Source organism: Somniosus microcephalus, chromosome 14, assembly GCF_052327205.1.
Source record: "Somniosus microcephalus isolate GS21.2 chromosome 14, FLI_Smic_1.0, whole genome shotgun sequence".
Classification (NCBI taxonomy): domain Eukaryota; kingdom Metazoa; phylum Chordata; class Chondrichthyes; order Squaliformes; family Somniosidae; genus Somniosus; species Somniosus microcephalus.
Genome location: NC_141000.1, coordinates 85,845,722 through 85,866,195, shown reverse-complemented (window position 1 = coordinate 85,866,195; position 20,474 = coordinate 85,845,722). Strand labels below are relative to the sequence as shown.

General features: G+C 43.3%; 1 protein-coding gene across 3 annotated transcripts in view; it reads left to right on the top strand.

Moving 5' to 3' along the window:
* gsk3ba (glycogen synthase kinase 3 beta, genome duplicate a) overlaps window positions 1–20,474 on the top strand; it is a 164,072-nt gene that overhangs the window by 27,847 nt on the left and 115,751 nt on the right. Inside the window, exon 1 of one of the 3 annotated variants that reach the window (XM_086006855.1) lies at window positions 8,998–9,070. The exons of the other annotated variants lie outside the window; for them this stretch is intronic. Within the exon in view, the coding sequence (XP_085862981.1) occupies window positions 9,034–9,070 (37 nt within the window). The 5' untranslated portion in view covers window positions 8,998–9,033. Of the gene's footprint in view, window positions 1–8,997; window positions 9,071–20,474 lie in introns of those variants that run through there. 3 annotated transcript variants of the gene reach the window in all.

The following is a 20,474-nucleotide window of genomic DNA, read 5'->3' as shown; positions in this document are numbered from 1 at the left end:
CAAAGCTTTTATAGATATGTGAAGAGAAAAAGATTGGTGAAGTCAAGCGTAGGTCCCTTGCAGTCAGAATCAGGGGAATTTATAATGGGGAACAAAGGAATGGCAGACCAACTAAATACATATTTTGGTTCTGTCTTCACAAAGGAGGACACAAATAACCCCCCAGAGATGCTGGGGATCATAGGGTCTGATGAAAGGGTAGAACTGAAAGAAATCAGTATTTGTAGGGAAATGGTGTTAGGAAAATTGATGGTACTGAAGGCCGATAAATCCCCAGGGCCTGATAATCTACATCCTAGGGTACTTAAGGAAGTGGTCCTAGAAATAGTAGATGCATTGCTGGTCATCTTCCAGAACTCGATAGACCCTGGAACTGTACCCATGGATTGGAGGGTAGTTAATGTTACCCCACTATTCAAAAAAGATGGTAGAGAAAAAGCGGGGAATTATAGACCGGTAAGCCTGACATCGGTAGTGGGGAAAATGCTCGAGTCCATTATAAAAGATGTAATAGCAGAGCACTTGGAAAGCAGTGACCGGATCGGACAAAGTCAACATGGATTTACAAAAGGTAAATGGTGCTTGACTAATCTACTGGAATTTTTTGAGGATGTAACTGGTAAAATAGATAAGGGAGAACCAGTGGATGTGGTGTATTTCGACTTTCAGAAGGATTTTGATAAGGTCCCGCTAAGAGATTAGCGTGCAAAATTAAGGCACATGGGATTGGGGGCAAGGTATTGACATGGATAGAGAACTGGTTGGCGGATAGAAAGCAAAGACTTGGAATCAACGGGTCGTTTTCCGAGTGGCAGGCAGTGACTAGTGGGGTACCGCAAGGATCGGTCCTAGGACCCCAGCTGTTCACAATATATATTAAAGTTGTGGACGAGGGAATTGGATGTAATATCTCCAAATTTGCAGACGACACAAAACTGGGTGGGAGGGTATGCTGTGAGGAGGATGTTGTGAAACTCCAGTACGATTTGGGCAGAAACATGGCAAATGCACTATAATGTGGATAAATGTGAGGTTATCCACTTTGGTGGCAAAAACAGGAAGGTAGATTATTATTTGAATGGCAATAGATTGGGAGAAGGGGAAGTGCAAAGAGACCTGGGTGTTCTTGTGCACCAGTCGCTGAAGGTAAGCATGCAGGTGCAGCAGGCGGTTAAGAAGGCAAATGGTATGTTGGCCTTCGTAGCAAGAGTGTTCGAGTACAAGAACAAGGATGTTTTGCTGCAGTTGTACAGGGCCTTGGTGAGACCGCACCTTGAGTATTGTGTGCAGTTTTGGTCACCTTACCTAAGGAAGGACATTCTTGCCATGGAGGGAGTGCAGCGAAGATTCACCAGGCTGATACCTGGGATGGCAGGAATGACGTATGAGGAGAGATTGTGTCGATTGGGCTTATACTCACTGGAGTTTAGAAGATTGAGAGGGTATCTCATCAAAACCTATAAAATTCTGTCAGGCCTGTACAGACTAGATGCAGGAAGGATGTTTCCGATGGCAGGGGAGTCCAGAACCAGGCGTCATAGTCTAAGGATAAGGGTAAGCCATTTAGGACTGAGATGAGGAGGAATTTCTTCACCCAGATAGTGGTGAACCTGTGGAATTCTCTGCCACAGAGGGCAGTGGAGGCCAGTTCATTAAATATATTCAAAAAGGAGTTGGATATATTTCTTAAGGCTAAAGGGATATGGGGAGAAGGCAGGGACAGGGTACTGAATTTGGATGATCAGTCATGATCTGATTGAATGGCCTACTCCTGCTCCTATCTTCTATGTTTCTATGTTCTATGCCCCTTTACTACAAGGTTATTAATTAGCCCTTTCTCATTTCACAATACTAGATCTAAAATAGCCTGTTGCCTAATACATACAGAATATGCTGGAACTACTCAGCAGGTCAGGCAGCATCTGTAGAGAGATAAACAGAGTTAATGTTTCAGGTCGATGAACTCTGTTTCTCTCTCTACAGATGCTTCCTGACCTACTGAGTATATGCAGCATTTTCTGTTTATATTTCAGATTTCCAGCATCCGCACTATTTTGCTTTTGTGTAGCCTGTTCCCTAGTTGGTTCCTCAACATACTGATCTAGAAAACTACCTTGCATACATTCCATGAATTCATCCTCCACACTACTGCAAATTTGGTTTGCCCAGTCTATATGCAAATTCCACCATGATTACTGTATTACCCTTGTCACATGAACCTCTAATTTCCTGATTTATACTCTGCCCTACATTACAACTGCTCTTTGAGGGCCTACAAACAACTCCCACCAATGTTTTCTGCCCCTTGCTGTTTCTTAGCTCCACCCAAACTGATTCTACTACTTGATTTTCAGAGCCAAGATCCTTTCTCTCTACTGTCTTTATCCCATCCTTTATTATCAGGGCTACCCCTCCTCCTTTTCCATTTTGCCTATCTCTTCTAAAAGTTATGTATCCTGGAATATTTAGTTCCCAACCTTGGCCACTTTGCAACCACGTCTCCGTTATGGCTATTAGATCAAATCTGTTTATTTCTATCTGCGCTATTAATTCATCTATTTTGTTGCGAATTCTTCGCGTATTCAGATATAGTGGGTCTCATGGATAAGATGATCGCGGAAAGGTCATGACGGAAGATCGGAGAGTAACTGGAGAAAGATGCGAGTTCAAGGCTAGGGCAGGGGGAACCTTAGAGGAAGTTTGGCCTGGCGAGCTAGGGGAAGGAAGGGAAGTGGCAGAGACAGCTGAACGGATGGTCTCAATCTTGGCGACAAAAGTCCATGAGTTCCTCACTTGTCGGAGGTGAGGGTGGACGAGACGGTGAGAGGGGTTTACGAAGGCGGTCAGCAGTGGAGAATAGAAGCTGGGGTTTATCTTTGCATTTCGGAATGATTTTGGAATGGTGTGCTATTTTGGCAGACGAGAGCAGGACCCGATAATACTTCGTGGTCCAGCCAGATCTGGCGGTGAATGGCTAAACCAGTAGTCCGCCATATCCGTTCAAGTCTTTGTTCTTTGGACATTAGGGTGCGAAAATGAGCGCCGTACCAGGGGGAACGGCCAGGGTGAGAAAGTAATTGTTTTAATAGGAACTAAGGCATCCAAGGTGGTGCTGAGTGTGTGGTTGAGCAGATCAGTAGCTGCAGAAATGTCATGGTGAATGGAGGGCCAAAGGCTGGACACTGTGCTACTTGCTGCCCGAAAGAATGGGAGCAGTGGTTATGAGCTGAAATTGTTGAACTGATATTGAATCTGGAGAGTTTTAAAGTGCCTAATTGAAAGATGCAGTGCTGCTCCTCGCGTTTCCGTTGATCTTCATTGGAACAGTGTAGGAGGCCGAGAACAGAGAGGTGGGAGTGGGACGTTGAATTAAAATAAGTGACTGCAAGCTTGGGCACGCTTGCGGATTGAATGGAGGTGCTCAGCAACCTGCGTTTGGTCTCCCAATGTTGAGACCGTATCGTGAGCAGCGAATACACGATACTAAATTGAAACAAGTATAAGTAAATTGCTGTTTCACCTAGGAGTGTTTGAGGCCCTGGATGGTGGGAAGGGAGGAGGTGAAAAGGCAGGTATTCCATCACCTGCGCTTGCATAGGTCGGTGCCGTGGGACGTGGCCTCAATAATCTCCAGAGGTGCCATTTAACTCGATCATCTTTGCCAATCTGCGACCATCAGAAGCGAAGCACTGGAATTGGGTAATGGGGCACAATATAAAAATTTGCATGCAACGCAAAAATAGGGAGCATGGCTAATTGTGAAGAGGATCATAAGCTAGTAGGCTTTACATATGATTACATCGGATATACGGCACAGAAACAGGCCATTCGGCCCAACCAGTCCATGCTGGCGTTTATGCTCCACACGAGCCTCCTCCGGTCTTTCCTCATCTAAAGCTATCAGCATAACCCTCTATTTCCTTCTCCCTTAAATGCTTGTCTAGCCTCCCCTTAAATGCATCTATACTATTCACTTCAACCGCTCCCTGTGGTAGCGAGTTCCACATTCTCACCACTCTCTGGGTAAAAAGCTTCTTCTGAATTCCCTATTGGATTTCTTGGTGACTATCTTATATTGATGGCCTTGAGTTATGCTCTTCCCCACAAGTGGAAACATTCTCTCGGTATCCACTCTTATCAAAACCTTTCATAATTTTATAGACCTCTATTAGGTCACCCCTCAGCCTTTTTTCAAGAGAAAAGAGACCCAGATTGTTCATCCTTTCCTGATATGCATACCCTCACATTTCTGGTATCATCCTTGTAAATCTTCTCTGCACCCTCTCCAGTGCCTCTATCATTTTTATAATATCGTGACCAGAACTGTACACAGTGTGGTCAGTACAGGTCTAGCATAACTTCCCTACTTTTCAATTCTATCCCTCTAGAAATAAACCCTAGTGCTTGTTTTTTTTTTATGGCCTTGTTAACCTGTGTAGCAACTTTTAATGATTTGTGTATTTGTACTCCGAGATCCCTTTGTTCCTCTACCCCCACCTAAACTCGCATCCTCCAAGTGATGTGACTTCTTCCTACCAAAATGTAATACCTCACGTTTATCTGTGTTGAACTTCATTTGCCAATTATATGCCCATTCTGCAAGTTTATTAGTGTCCTCCTGTAATTTGTTGCAGTCCTCCTCAGTATTGACTATCTCCCCCAATTTGGTGTCATCTGCAAATTTAGAAATTTGTGTTTTTGATTCCAAAGTCTAAATCGTTCATGTAAATTGTGAACAGCAGTGGTCCCAGCACTGATCCTTGTGGAACACCACTACCCACCTTCTGCCACTGTGAATAGCTAGCTACCCTTTACTCTGACACTCTGCTTTCTGTCATGAAGCCAGCTAGCAATCCATTCTGCTATTTGTCTCCTGACTCCACATTCTCTGACCTTGTTCATCAGTCTATTATGTGGTACCTTATCGGCAGATAGATGTCATGAATTTTAATTTGGAGAAATGGGATGAAGAATGAGGGTACATACGCTAAATGGTAAAACTTTGAAAGGAGTTGAGGAGCAGAGACATAAAGGTTCAAATACACAGATCTTTATAAATTGATAAAGCTATGGGATCCTAGATTTTATTAATGGGGCATTGAGTACAAATGCTGAGGTAATGCCAAATTTAGACATATTTGGTTAGGTTGCAGTTAGAATGTTGTGTCCAGTCTTGGACATCTTACTTTAGGAAAGACGTCAGGGTCATGAAGAGGGTGCAGAAATGTTCCATGAAGATGATGATACCAAGCATGAGAGGCTTTATTTATGATAAACTGGAGCTTTTTTAATTAGAGCAGATAAGTTTAACAGGAGATTTCAAGAGGTGTTCAAAATTCTGAAGGATTTTGATGAGGGGAAAATGTTTCCATAGGTCAGTAACTTGATACCTAAAGGGTATGCAGGTAAGATAATCACCTGAAAGGCTGATTGGTGAGTTGAGAATTTTTTTTTTTATATAGGTTTTTAAAGATATTGAATGGCCCACCAGAAACAGTGGTGGTAAGACAATCCACATGGCTTTTATAAGGGATGTGGATAAATGTTTGAAAATTTAAAAATTATAAGGATATAGGTGAAGGCAGGAGAGTGGGATAAAGTGAATAACTTTCATTGAGCCAACACAGGTTGATGAGCTGAATGGCCTGTTCTGTAAAATTCTTTGAAATCCAAATTTGTTATAAGCAAGTACCTGCTTCCATTAAGATGATTAGCAAGTCCCATGATGCTGGTTATAATTAACTTTGTCATCATTGTAAGCAAGTTATGCAGTTATAATTGTTCCTTCCTTGTCAGATGTATGTAATGCCATTAATATTTTGTTTGGCCATTTGTATTTTCATGTTGCAATGAATTCAGCATCAATTGCACATATACATTGCAATCCAAACTCAGTAGCCCAGAATTTGCGGTCAGCGGTGAAGCAAAGGCGTTCGCCACTAGCCCTGAAGAAAACTGTCCACACGATCTCTGTGGCGAGAAGTTTGTCTTTTTTGACGTTCAAGTGATTTCAGTGCTCTATTGTGGGAATTCCCTAGTGCGATCTGCTGTGATGTCAACAAGCTGTCTAAGTAGCCAATCACATTGCAGAATTCTCACAGACGGAACCAGGAAATGAGACGCTGCTTTTATCCGAACTTTTTAAGAAATGTTAGAGAGCAAAACAAAGATTGGGCTCTCGCATGCAGGTAAGGTAGAACCTAAAATATCATGAACAAATGTTTAAAAAAATTAAATAACGTTTGTTTAGCAGTCAATACGCTGTTAAAACCCCAGTTACACCTAATCCAACAAGGCCTGACATTTAATGGGGTATTAGCGAAATTACCGCGGAACAGCCAAAGTTTTTGTGGATTTCACTGATTGCCGGCTATGGGGGTTGGAAAACAGTGTCGGAGCAGCGAATGATTGACCGCAACTTCAGGATTTCCGTGTTTAGATGCGCATGCACTACATCCTGAATTTGTAATCCGTTTCATAGGGGTAATTTTTTCCCCACCACAAATTCCAGCTCAGCATTCTCCTACATCTATTAAAAGCCACTTTGCGTGGATAGAATGCAAAGGCACTACAGTATAAGTGGGTTTCAGTCCCAGCATGCTGTGTTTGGGGAATGTTCTTGTCTGATGCAGGTGTGTTTACATGTGACTCTTACAATGTGGGTGTGCATGGAGATTGGCAATGGGGTAATCCTGTTGAACCCCAATGGTGTTGGAGTCCATTGTCCTGGAATTAGAATATGAAGTCTGAACTTTTAAGACTAGATTGGACTCCACCCTCCATGTAAAAGTTTTGGTTATAATTTCAATACCTCCACACAGTAAAAGAGTATCAAGTTTAACAACTTTTGCACTCCAGTAGTCTGTACTGAAGAAAAATCAAGAGAGCTCAGATATTGAGATTAAACCTGTGATTGCATTCATTCATTTATTTGTTTTTTCACTCCGCTTGATGAATGATTTCCTCCTCTTTACAAATCTGTGGACTAGAACTATGCTGAGACCAGACTCTCTCTCTCTCTCTCTCTCTCTCTCTCTCTCACAAAGAAAATCAAGGTGGTTCTGGGAATAAAGGACTTGTGGCTCAACTGGTTGCATTCAAGTTGCTTCAGGAGATCTCCTAAGTGTCATTTCCATGAGTACATAGTGTATTAGTCCGTAAGGGGGACCCTGAGCTCCCGGTGGCCTGTCACTTTAATTCACCGCTCCATTCCCACTCGGACCTCACCGTCCTCGGCCTCTTGCATTGTTCCACAGAAGCTCAGCGTAAGCTCGAGGGACAGACCTCATCTTTCGATTAGGCACTCTACAGCCCTCTGGACTCAACATAGAGTTCAACAATTTCAGATCATAACCTCAGCCCCTATCACATACAGTATATATTTTCCCTTTTTTTAATCCACACTTTCGTCTGGGCTTTTTTCTTCCCTCCCACATGGCAGCTGTCCTTCATTCTGCCAGGGCCATTCACACTTCATCTAGAGCCATCCTTTGTTCCTTGAATATCTCTTAATCTTCCCTCACCTTCACATGGTCCATCTCCGACTGTACCCTTCCCTTCCTCGACTTCTCCGTCTCCATCTGTGGGGATAGGTTATTGACCAACATTCACTACAAGCCCACTGACTCCCAGAGCTACCTGAACTACACTTCCTCCCACTCCGCCTTCTGTAAGGACTCTATTCCATTCTCCCAGTTTCTCCGTCTCCGCCGCATCTGCTCCGACGATGCCATCTTCCACACCAGTGCTTCCGACATGTCTTTTTTCCTCAACCGAGGATTCCCCTCTACCGTGGTTGACACGGCCCTCGACTGGGTCCGTTCTATCTCCCGCACTTCAGCCCTCACCCCTGCCCCTCCCTCCTGGAGCCACGATAGGGTTCCCCTTGTCCTCACCTTTCACCCCACCAGCCTCCACGTTCAACGGATCATCCTCTGCCATTTCTGCCACCTCCAACGTGATCCCACCACCAAACGCATCTTCCCCTCCCCTTTCAGCATTCCGTAGGGACCGCTCCCTCCAAGACACCCTAGTCCACTCTATCACCCCCAGCACCCCTTCCCCTTCGCCCAGCATCTTCCCGTGCAAGCGCAGGAGATGCACCACATGCCCATATACCTCCCCCCTTCCCGCTGTCCAGGGCCCCAAACACCCCTTCCAGGTGAAACAGCGATTTACTTGTACTTCTTGCAATTTAGTATACTGTATTCGCTGCTCATGATGTGGTCTCCTCTACATTGGGGAGACCAAACGCAGATTGGGTGACCGCTTTGCGGAACACCTCCGTTCAGTCCGTAAGGGTGACCCCGAGCTTCCGGCCGCCTGTCATTTCAATTCACCGCTCCATTCCCACTCAGACCTCACTGTCTGCGGCCTCTTGCACTGTTCCACGGAAGCTCACTGTAAACTCGAGGAACAGCACCTCATCTTCCGATTAGGCACTCTGCAGCCTTCCGGACTCGATATCGAGTTCAACAACTTCAGATCATAACCTCGGCCCCTATTACATTTTTATATTTTTCATCCACACTTTTGGTTTGTGACTTTTCCTTTTTTCTCTCTCACATGGCAGCTGTCTCTCACTCTGCCAGCGCATTTCACACTTCATCTAGAGCCATTGTCTGTTTCTTTACCTATCCTATTACTATCTCGTCTCCCCTTGAATATCTCTTAATGTCTCTTCTTTCATCCCCTCCCCCATTTCCCAGCCCCCAAACTGCCTTTTGTTTCATTTCCTGCCTTTTCTCTCAGTTCTGTAGAAGGGTTTCGACCCGAAACGTTGACTCTGTTTCTCTCTCCACGGATGTTGCCTGGCCTGCTGAGTTTTTCCAGCGTTTTCTGTTGTTATTTTGGATTTCCAGCATCTGCAGTATTTTGCTATCGTAGTACATAGTGTATGCTTGGTGTAGAAAGAATTAAAATCCATGTTAATATGCTTGTAAAACACTAAAATCTGTATTTGCCTGACAATTTCAGAAGTCCATTGGTAAAGAAAATAGTTGCCACAGTTTCTAGAAACACTACTGAAGTTGCATGATTCGTGCGAAGAACTTTAGGATGGCTCCGCAAGGTATTGTTGACTGCTGAAATGTAATAGTGTGGTTGAGGAATGTATGGTGCGATTGATTAAAGTAGATATCAAGAAAGATCAGAAAATTAAGAAATTGCATTTATTTAGCATTTTAATGTAATAGTTAATCTAGAACTAATAGTTCACCTAGAACTAATAAATGGCAGTCAGAAATGTGTAGCGTTGGAAAGCGGAGTTTTGAGTCTACATCAAAAAATAGATGAGTCAGAAAAATCTGATAGCCGCAAGCAGTACTTTTTTCTAACTCTCTACGGTCGATAAAACCCGGAAAGAAGCTGAATCCAAGGTGGTGGTTGGTGGGGTGGGTTTATAAGCATGTGAAAATCATTTTGGATTGCATCTGAAGAGAAAGCCAAACATTTGTCCTGCAAAGAGGAATCTAGGAGGAAATTGCATTCAGAGTAATGTCTATTTAAAGTAATGTTAGTTCCCCCAAAGTCATTAATTTAACAGTGGACATGAACTAGCTCTGCTCCCTAAGTAAAAGCTAATTGACCGTTACTCTGACTTTTTCCATGTGCAAAGTACTTGTGTGGTTCCAGGAACAGCTTTTTAAAAAAAAAAAAAAACTGTTTTTATGCAACCATATAATTGGCAGTGAGAGAAGAGGGTACAAAATAGGAATACTGCAGTACTCTTATGAATTTGTGGACAAGCCATAATGATATTTTCCTGAAGTTGAGTAGGTAAAAAATGTCAGTGTAGAAAGGCATACTTGTATGTAATATATCCCAAAAATGACAGTTTTTGCATTACTGATCATTTATGTACCCGTGTTAAATGGCTCCTCTACAAAGGCCAGGAATCATGAATTATATCCCAAAGCTTTTATTTTAATGATGTTTATCAAGGTGAGCAGAGTCAGTGCAGGGTAACGGAAACCATTTTTTATTTTTTGGTACACCCATTGTCTGCATCTAACAATACTGGTCTGGTAACGCAACCAGCTGCGTGGTAAAACTTCCATCTACCCTGCATCAACAATGTGCCTTCAACCTACCCTCAAAAGAACATTCTGTTCTGCTGTGGCGAATTGTATTTCACACACCAGCCACCATCCGGGCCCCTCTGAGGTTACTACAGGAAACTTTTGTAAATGTCTGGAAAGCTCTATCTACCGGCAAAACTCAGGAGCCGTTTCCTATAAGTTTTTTTACTTCTCGTTGCTTTTTTTTTTCCAGTCAGGCTCTGCAAGATCTAGCTGAAGCTGTTGCTTAGCTACAGAGACGCTTTTAAGCTGCGGCCGACTGTTTTGAAGCTGTTGCTAAGCAACAGGGTTTGTTGATTCACACGGAGGTATGTTTTAACATTAGCGCTGGTTTCTACGGCAGTTTTGATGGTATGGCACCAGCTCGGTCCCGTCAGTGCCGGATACCAGAAAGTTTCCTGTACTTCAGTGCCCAATTAATGAATACCATTAGGCTCTGTTGTCTTTAGCTACTAGCCTAAGCAACCACCACTGGCATACCATGGCTGGAGTATGTACTATCTACAGCAGTGGTTCTCAAACTGGGGTCCGCGGACACTGATTGGGGGATTTTTATGTAGAACCTTTCCAATTGGCTGAGATACTGTTGAAACAATAGCATACTAACTTGCTGTGCAACCCAATCTACCCCGTCTGAATAATTTTTTGTTTTTTTTACAGATGTACAATGTGGTATTGCACAGGTGCATCTGATCCACATTTAAAGTCTTCCATGTTGCATATATCAAATTTTAATGAATGTATATGCAGCAGTGTCCTGCCACCTTGCTGCATCAGCGTATATTGTCCCAAAAGTGGCCATTTTTTGTGCTGATTGTTTACCTGAAATAAATCATCTGAGTGGTATATTGCATTCATGACCACATTTAGGAAATATGCCCAGCGTGATTTGTTTTGCAGGGGTGGGATGTTAAAAAGTATCCAAAGATGGCAACCATGTTTCCACATACTGGGGAAAATATTGTGTGCATTCTTATTGTTTTGTGTTTTTGTTGTAATTCATGATATCTCCATGTTAAAGAAACCTGTTGGGGAAATAAGATGGTTCTTGATGAATTTGGGAGTTTGATTTTCTGAGATGGAGGAGTTTTCATTCAGCAACTTAAATGAGCAGATCTGTTATTTGCAGAAAGCCCCTGGTTTTGATGTCAGCCAGCTGGATTTTCTCGACAATATCTGTTGTATATTGTGGGATTCAGTAGGCTTCAATCTCACTTTTTGTCTGTCTTAGAAGTGATCTGAAGGCAGTTTCTTCCCATTTTGCAGTAAATCAAGAAAGCTTTCTAATATTTCTAAACCAGTGTGCATGTATCCCTCCTTGTAGCTTTTTGAGTATAATGGAATGCGCTTTCTCAAAACGCCACTTATCCAAAATTATCAGCTAATTGAACTGGCCACTCTCCCCTGCTTACCTGTGTGCATTTTACCAAAATTGCAGTGTTGCTAGTAGCTGCAGAGAATCCGCTCCAAGACAGAAGTACAGGTAGACTACCCTTTATCCGGACTTCCGAAAACCGAAACCCTCTAAAAACCGAAGGTTTTTTCGGTCAGTGTAAGTCGTGCGCACGACATGACCAGAGTGGCGCACGACTTACAGGCCTAGCCGGATAAGGGATAGTGTAGCATTTTTCCGCACTTCTGAAAACCGAAATCGCTCAGCGTAAGTGTACCAGCCTTTATCCGCACATCCGAAACCAGAAAACCTCTGAAAGCCGAAAGTGGAGCAAAGCATGACTTCTGAAAACCGAAATGCGCACGACCACGACCCCCGCCCACCCCCGACTCCCACCGACCCCTGACCCCCCCGCCGTACCCCACCCCCGCCGACCCCCACCCCATTTCGGATAAGAGATAGTGTACCAGCCTTTATCCGCACATCCGAAACCAGAAAACCTCAAAGCCGAAAGTGGCGCAAAGCATGACCCGACGCTGCCGATGCTTGACCCACGCAGGTGTTATGTTGCTCTCTTAGATATTTGCTGCTCTCTTAGATATTTGCTGGCTTTTAACAATTTGTGAAAATGCTAAAAAGAGCTGCAGATACCCCAATGGGTAACAGTGAGAAGCAGAGAAGGAAGCATCACTCATTATCGATATCGCAGAAAGTGGAGTTATTGCAGAAGCTTGATCGTGGTGTGTCTGTGCGACATCTTACTGAAGAATATGGTGTGGGAAGTACCACCGTATATGACTTCAAGAAACAGAAAGACAAGTTGTTGAAATTTTACACTGACAGTGATGACCATAAACTAATGAAAATTAGGAAAACATTGCATAGGGCAAAAAATGAAGATCTTGACCGTGTGCTGATTGAGTGGATTCGACAACGCAGAGGTGAACGTGTGCCACTGACTGGTTTGATGGTCATGAAGCAAGCTAGAATATACCATGAAGAACTGAACATTGAAGTTGAGTGTGAATATTCAGAAGGTTGGCTGCATAAATTTAAGAAGCGTCATTGTATAAAATATCTGAAAATCTGTGGTGAAAAAGCTTCTGCTGATCATGAAGCAGCTGAAAATTACATAGATGAGTTTGCAAAAATAATATCGGATGAAAACCTCGGTCCTGAACAAATTTACAATGCTGATGAAACAGCTCTGTTCTGGCGCTACGTTCCTAGAAAAACATTAGCAACGGCTGATGAGAGTGCACCAGCAGGTTTTAAGGATGCTAAGGACAGGTTGACTGTTCTTGGGTGTGCCAATGCTGCAGGCACACACAAGTTAAAGTTGGTAGTGATTGGAAAAAGCCAACATCCGAGATGTTTGAAAGGTGTATGCAATTTACCTGTGCATTATTATGCAAGCAGGAAAGCATGGGTAACCAGAGGAATATTTTCTCACTGGTTCAATAACCACTTCGTACCAGCGACACGAGCTCATTGCAGGCAAGTTGGACTGGAAGAAAACTGCAAAATGTTATTGTTCCTGGACAACTGCTCCGCACATTCCCCTCCTGAACTTCTTGTGAAAAGTTATGTTTTCAGCATTAACTTTCCCCCTAATGTGACACCTTTTAATACAGCCTTGTGACCAAGGAATTTTACGCTCCATGAAGAGCAAGTATAAAGACGTTTTTTTGAACTCCATGCTTGATGCAATCAACAGAGGCGAAGGAATCCAAAGCTTCCTGAAAGAATTCAATGTTAAGGATGCCATTTATGCAGTTGCTAATGCTTGGAACGATGTTGACAAACCAACATTAACAAATGCTTGGCACAGACTTTGGCCTTCAACGATGTTTCATGAAGATGGACCTGCAGATGACGAGTTTGAAGGATTTCCTGTCAGTCAGGAGAAGATGATATCAAACCTCCTCACTTACGCCAAAGGTTTATCATCCGAAAGTGTAAATACGTTAGAGGAAGCTGACATCGAAGAAGTGCTGAACATTGACAATGATGCACCTGTTGTGAATTCATTGAGTGATGGGGAAATTGCTGAAATGGTGTTAAATGAAGACAAGCATGAGGACAGTAGTGATGATGATGATGACATTGTGAACACAGGTGGAAAAAATCCCCATAGACGATATGGTGACAATGTGTGATCAGTTAATTGCTGGCCTTGAAAAACGTGCATTTATCAGTGAGCAAGAGATTATGCAAGTTTACTCAATTAAAGAGAGACTGCTTAGACAGAAACCAATGTTAATGAGACAGATGACACTGGAAGAAGTCTTTAAAAAGGCCGTCTGTCGTAGTCATGCTTCATCACTTGAGAATCCTGTTCCTGGCCCATCTTCAGATGTCCAACTCCAACCTGACAATGATGACAACACTGATGTACCATCTTCTCCAAGATCCTCAAGCCAGATGTAATGTACCTTTATTGCATGTTTATGTACAGGTATTTAGCTTAGTTTGTACCTGTACATGTTTGAAGTTTTACTGAATGTTTTCCTTACAAATAAACTGTACTACAGTATTTATCCCTGTAACTACAGTATTTATAGTCGTTATTTATCCCACCCTTTCGGATAAGGGATAGTGTATCCTTTATCCGCACTCCCGAAAACCGAATTACCTCTGAAAACCGAAGTGTTTTCGCGCACCTTCCGAAATCCGAAATTTTCCTAAAACCGAAACACGGCTGGGCCCGAGGTTTTCGGATAAAGGATAGTCTACCTGTATTGACCATTCAGCCCACAGTGGAGATTGACAGACTCTTGAGCATAAGCCTTCAAAAGTAGATATGAGAATCCATGATCTTAGACACATTATAAATTTTAAGGTGTAATCAAGTTTGCCAATAAGTTGTTTTCAATTTAGAGGAACATTCAAACAGAAGTTTAAACTTGACTCAGCTGTTGAATAAATAAGCAGTCTTGGTCAAGTTGTATCGCTATTGTGTTCATTGCTGAGGCAAAAGGCTCATCTTGAAAACCAAGGTGACTTTGTTTGTTTGGTTAAAATTTTATCAATACAGGGAGGGAGGTGGTTTATTGGCACATCTAAATGCTGTGGGACAGCTTGAGTTACTTAACGTTTGAAAGGAAAGGAACTTTCAATTGCGATGAGACTGAACTTTATCGGCTTTCCTACTATAAAAACTTGCAAAAGGATGAGAGTTCACTAAGGTAGTACCCATGACCATTCTGTATGATAGCTGATGTCTGCAATAATGGAAACCCTAAAACCTCGAGTTGAAACAAACTTTATGTATATTTCAACCAACTAAACACTGAAGTTTGTTCTCTGATTGCATGAGGGATGAAATAGCAGAGTGGATAAGCATGGGCAGTGATGATCCCAGGGGGAGGGATTCAAGTTCCTGGGACATTGGAACTGGTTCTGGGGGAGGTGGGACCAGTTCAAACCGGACGGTCTGCACCTGGGCAGGGCTGGAACCGATGTCCTAGGGGGAGTGTTTGCAAGTGCTGTGGGGGAGGGTTTAAACTAAAATGGAAGGGGGTTGGGAACCTGAGCAGGGAGACAGAGGAAAGGGAAACCAGGATAAAAGCAAAAGATAGGAAGGAGAAAAACAAAAGTGGCAGTCAGAGAAATCAACGGTTTAAATCAAATGTGGCCACAGTAAATAAAAATTCTAATAGGTCTAAGAGCGTTAAAAAAACAAGCCTGAAGGCTTTGTGTCTTAATGCGAGGAGCATTTGTAATAAGGTGGATGAATTGGCTGCGCAAATAGAGGTAAACGAATATGATTTGGTTGGGATTACGGAAACGTGGCTCAAGGATGGCCAAGACTGGGAACTCAACATCCAGGGGTATTCGATATTCAGGAAAGATAGGCAAAAAGGAAAGGGAGGAGGGGTAGCATTACTGGTTAAAGAAGGGATTAACACAATTGTAATGAAGGATATTCGCTCTGATGATGTGGAATCTGTATATGTAGAATTGAGAAATACCCAGGGGAAAAAAACATTAGTGGGAGTGGTATCTAGACCTCCAAACAGTAAGGCGGAGGTTGGGGGTGGCATTAAAAGGGAAATTAAAGAAGCGTGCAATAAGGGCACAGCAGTCATCATGGGTGACTTTAATCTACATATAGATTGGGCTAACCAAATTAGTAACAATACTGTGGAGGAGGAATTCCTGGAGTGTTTATGGGATGGATTCCTGGACCAATATGTCGAGGAACCAACCAGCGATCAGGCCATCTTAGACTGGGTATTATGTAATGAGAGAGGATTAATTAGCAATCTTGTTGTATGAGGCCCCTTGGGTCGGAGCGATCATAATATGATCGAATTCTTCATTTAAGATGGAGAATGAAGTAGCTGACTCAGAAACTAGGGTCCTCAATTTAAATAAAGGAAACTACGATGGCCTGAGGAGCGAGTTAGGTAGGATTGATTGGGGAATGTCACTCAAAGGGTTGACGGTGGATAGGCAATGGCAAACATTCAAAGACTGAATGGATGAACTACAGAAGTTGTTCATCCCAGTTTGGCAAAAAAAAACACAAAAAAGGTGACTCAACCGTGGCTAACAAGGGAAATTAGGGATAGCATAAGATCCAAGGAGAGGACATACAAATTGGCCAGGAAAAGCAATAATCCTGAGGATTGGGAGCAGTTTAGGATTCAACAAAGGAGGACAAAGGGATTAATTAAGAAAGGGAAAATAGAATATGAGAGTAAGCTTGCATGGAACATAAAAACTTACTGTTAAAGCTTTTATAGATATGTAAAGAGAAAAAGATTGGTGAAGTCAAGCGTAGGTCCCTTGCAGTCAGAATCAGGGGAATTTATAATGGGGAGCAAAGAAATGGCAGACCAAATAAATACATATTTTGGTTCTGTCTTCACAAAGGAGGACACAAATAACTTCCCAGAAATACCGTGGAACATAGGGTCTGATGAAAGGGTGGAACTGAAAGAAATCAGTATTTGTAGGGAAATGGTGTTAGGAAAATTGATGGGACTGAAGGCAGATAAATCCCCAGGGCCTGATAATCAACATCCCAGGGTACTTAAGGAAGTGGCCCTTGAAATAGTAGATGCATTGCTGGTCATCTTCCAGAACTCAATCGACTCTGGAACAGTACCCATGGATTGGAGGGTAGCTAATGTTACCCCACTATTCAAAAAAGGTGGCAGAGAAAAAGCGGCGATTATAGACCAGTAAGCCTGACATCGGTAGTGGGGAAAATGCTAGAGTCCATTATAAAAGATGTAATAGCAGAGCACTTGGAAAGCAGTGACAGGATCGGATAAAGTCAACATGGATTTACAAAAGGGAAATCATGCTTGACTAATCTACTGGAATTTTTTGAGGATGTACAGGAAACTTTGTGCTATCCGGAGGTGAGCTATCCGGCAATCTGGAGCCGCCGGCAAAAATCAGCAGCCGTTTTTTATTTTTGTTTTTTTTTGCTTTGTTTGAACAGTCCAGCTGTGCAAGGTCTGTAACTATAGCAACAGCTTCAGCTACAGAGCTTTAGGGCCACACCCGAGTGTTTAGAAGCTGTTGCTAAGCAACAGTGTTTGTTGTCAAATACGGAGATAAGAATCTCCGTATCTCTCAACATTAACGCTGGAGAGTACGGCAGTTTTGAGGCAACAGCAGCAGCTCGGTCCCGTGGGTGCTGGATAGCACAAAGTTTCCTGTAACTGGTAAAATAGATAAGGGAGAACCAGTGGATGTGGTGTATTTGGACTTGCAGAAGGCTTTCGATAAGGTCCCGCATAAGAGGTTAGCGTGCAAAATTAAGGCACATGGGATTGGGGGCAAGGTATTGACTTGGATAGAGAACTAGTTGGCGGACAGAAAGCAAAGAGTTGGAATAAATGGGTTGTTTTCCGAGTGGCAGGCAGTGACTAGTGGGGTACCGCAAGAATCGGCCCTAGGACCCCAGCTGTTCACTATATATTAATGATCTGGACGAGGGAATTGGATGTAATATCTCCAAATTTGCAGATGACACAAAGCTGGGTGGGAGGGTATGCTGTGAGGCGGATGTCATGAAACTCCAGTACGATTTGGACAGGTTGGGTGATTGGGCAGAAACATGGCAAATGCACTATAATGTGGATAAATGTGAGGTTATCCACTTTGGTGGCAAAAACAGGAAGGCAGATTATTATTTGAATGGCAATAGATTGGGAGAAGGGGAAGTGCAAAGAGACCTGGGTGTTCTTGTGCACCAGTCGCTGAAGGTAAGCATGCAGGTGCAGCAGGCGGTTAAGAAGGCAAATGGTATGTTGGCCTTCGTAGCAAGAGGGTTCGAGTACAAGAACAAGGATGTCTTGCTGCAGCTGTACAGGGCCTTGGTGAGACCGCACCTTGAGTATTGTGTGCAGTTTTGGTCATCTTACCCAAGGAAGGACGTTCTTGCCATGGAGGGAGTGCAGCGAAGATTCACCAGGCTGATACCTGGGATGGCAGGAATGACGTACGAGGAGAGATTGTGTCAATTGGGCTTATACTCACTGGAGTTTAGAAGATTGAGAGGGTATCTCATCGAAACCTATAAAATTCTGTCAGGTCTGGACAGACTAGATGCAGAAAGGATGTTTCTGATGGCCGGGGAGTCCAGAACCAGGGGTCATAGTCTAAGGATAAGGGGTAAGTCATTTAGGACTGAAATGAGGAGGAACTTCTTCACCCAGAGAGTGGTGAACCTGTGGAATTCTCTGCCATAGAGGGTGGTGGAGGCCAGTTCATTAAATATATTCAAGAAAGAGTTGGATATATTTCTTGAGGCTCAAGGGATATGGGGAGAAGGCAGGGACCGGGTACTGAATTTGGATGATCAGCCATGATCTCATTGAATGGCGGAGCAAGCTCGAAGGGACGAATGGTCTACTCCTGCTCCTATCTTCTATGTTTCTATGTTGATGCAAATGTGGTTTTCTCGCTCAAGAGGGAGGTGCAGCGCTAAATAAAGCGCTCTACTTCCCTCTTGGAGCGCGATCGGCAGCAGGCGGGGCGGTGAATTCTGCAGCGCTGCCGCGTTGGAAGGCTCCTTCCCTCCCTTAAAGAGAAGGGCCATCACTGCAGGCTGTGCAAAAGATAGGGCACCTACTTGGACCGCCAAGGGAGCGGCGAACCCGTGATATCAATGGGTTGTGTGTTTTTTTAGAAAGTCAGATGTTGCAATTTAATCTCCATTACATATTCAAGATATTTTGCCACTCATAGGCTTACTTTTAATTATTGTATTTGAAAAGTGCTTCCAAATTGCCCTGTTGCATTTCCTCCAGTACCGCACAATCTGAATTTTACAGCACAAAAGAAAGTCACTACCGCCTGTGCTGGCTCTCTGAAAGAACTATACACAGTCCCGTTTCCCTACCCTTCCATACCCTTCTAATTTTTTATTAAAATATTTAACCACTTCCCTCATCTCAGTTTCCAGTAGGGCATTCCTTGTCCTAACAGTCCTCTGCATAAAAAAAACTCTTCTCCCTTTTGTTATTTTGGTAACTATTTTAAATTTATGCACTCTAGTTACTGACTAAATAGTTTATCCTGATTTACCTCATCAAATCCCCTCATAATATTGGAAGATATCTATTGGCTCTCTTGAGCTCTTTTTATCAGAATAAAGTTAAGTTTCTCAAATAAAGCCTCTCATTCCTGGTACCATATAGAAGATGATTAGATGTGAAATATGATTTCTATTCCACAAGTGGGACTGCAGAACTTGTGGCCCATTTGAGAATGTCTACTCTTATTAGCTTGGCTCAGTAGCAGTACATTCATCTAAGTCTGAAAGTTGAGAGTTCAAGCCCCACTGCAGGACTTTAGCACATAATGTAAACTGACAGTTCGCTGCTGTACGGAGGGAGTGCTGCATTGTTGGAGGTGGTGTCTTTGGATGAGATGTTAAATCAAGGCTTCATTCAACTGTTAAGTGGATATAAAAGATCCCATAGCACTATTCGAAGAAGAGCAAGGGAGTTTTCCTGGTGTCCTGGCATAGAAACATAGGAACAGGAGTAGGCCTTTCAGCCCCTCGAGCCTATTCCACGGCAGCCAATTTGCACACAGTAAGGTCTCACAAACAACAATAAGATAACTCAACCAGATAATCTGTTTATTAGTAATGGTTGAGGGATAAATGTTGGCCAGGACACCTGGGATAACTACCCTGCTCCTCTTCGAATAGTGCCATGGGATCTTTTACATTCTCCTGTGAGGGCAGACGGGACCTCTGTTTAATGTCTCATCCGAAAGTCGGTACTTCCAACAGTGCAGTACTCCCTCAGTACTACACTGAAGTGTTGGCCTAGGTTATGTGATCAAGTCCTGAGAGTGGAACTTGAACCCACAACCACCTGACTCAGTGATTTGAATGCTACCACTGAGCCAAGGATGACGTTTAGAATCCTCCAAAGTGTAGGTATCTCTGCAAGGTCTGAAGATGGAAAGTCACAACCTGGGTGCGAACACACATTAGTGGCTGACCACGCTCTCCAAATGGGAGAACTTCAGTAGAGATTCAGTGCCTCTGTTCCAGCAGAAATCTGTGAGGAGCTCGTTGTCGGCGTAAGCTGAAAGGATGACCTTCACGCCCGGCTTGCACAGAGCCAGTTCCGACCGTCTCTTTCTCGAGAGGTGCAAGAAAGGCTCTATGCAAATGCAAATAGAATAGCTGGCCGGACAAAGGTCGTCCCTGACACACCTCTCCAAAAGGGAAGGGGAGGTGTCGAAGATGTATTAACCTTAATCAGAGACTCTGCAGCAACACAGTCATTAAATATATTCAAGAAGGAGTTAGATATGTTTCTTAAGGCTAAAGGGATATGGGGAGAAAGCAGGGACAGGGTACTGAATTTGGATGATCAGCCATGATCTCATTAAATGGCGGAACAGGCTCGAGGGGCCGAAAGGCCTACTCCTGCTCCTATCTTCTATATACAGAAGTTGGATCTGGACGACAAAATGCATCCCAAACCAGAAATCCCAAACAGTTCTGAATAAGTATT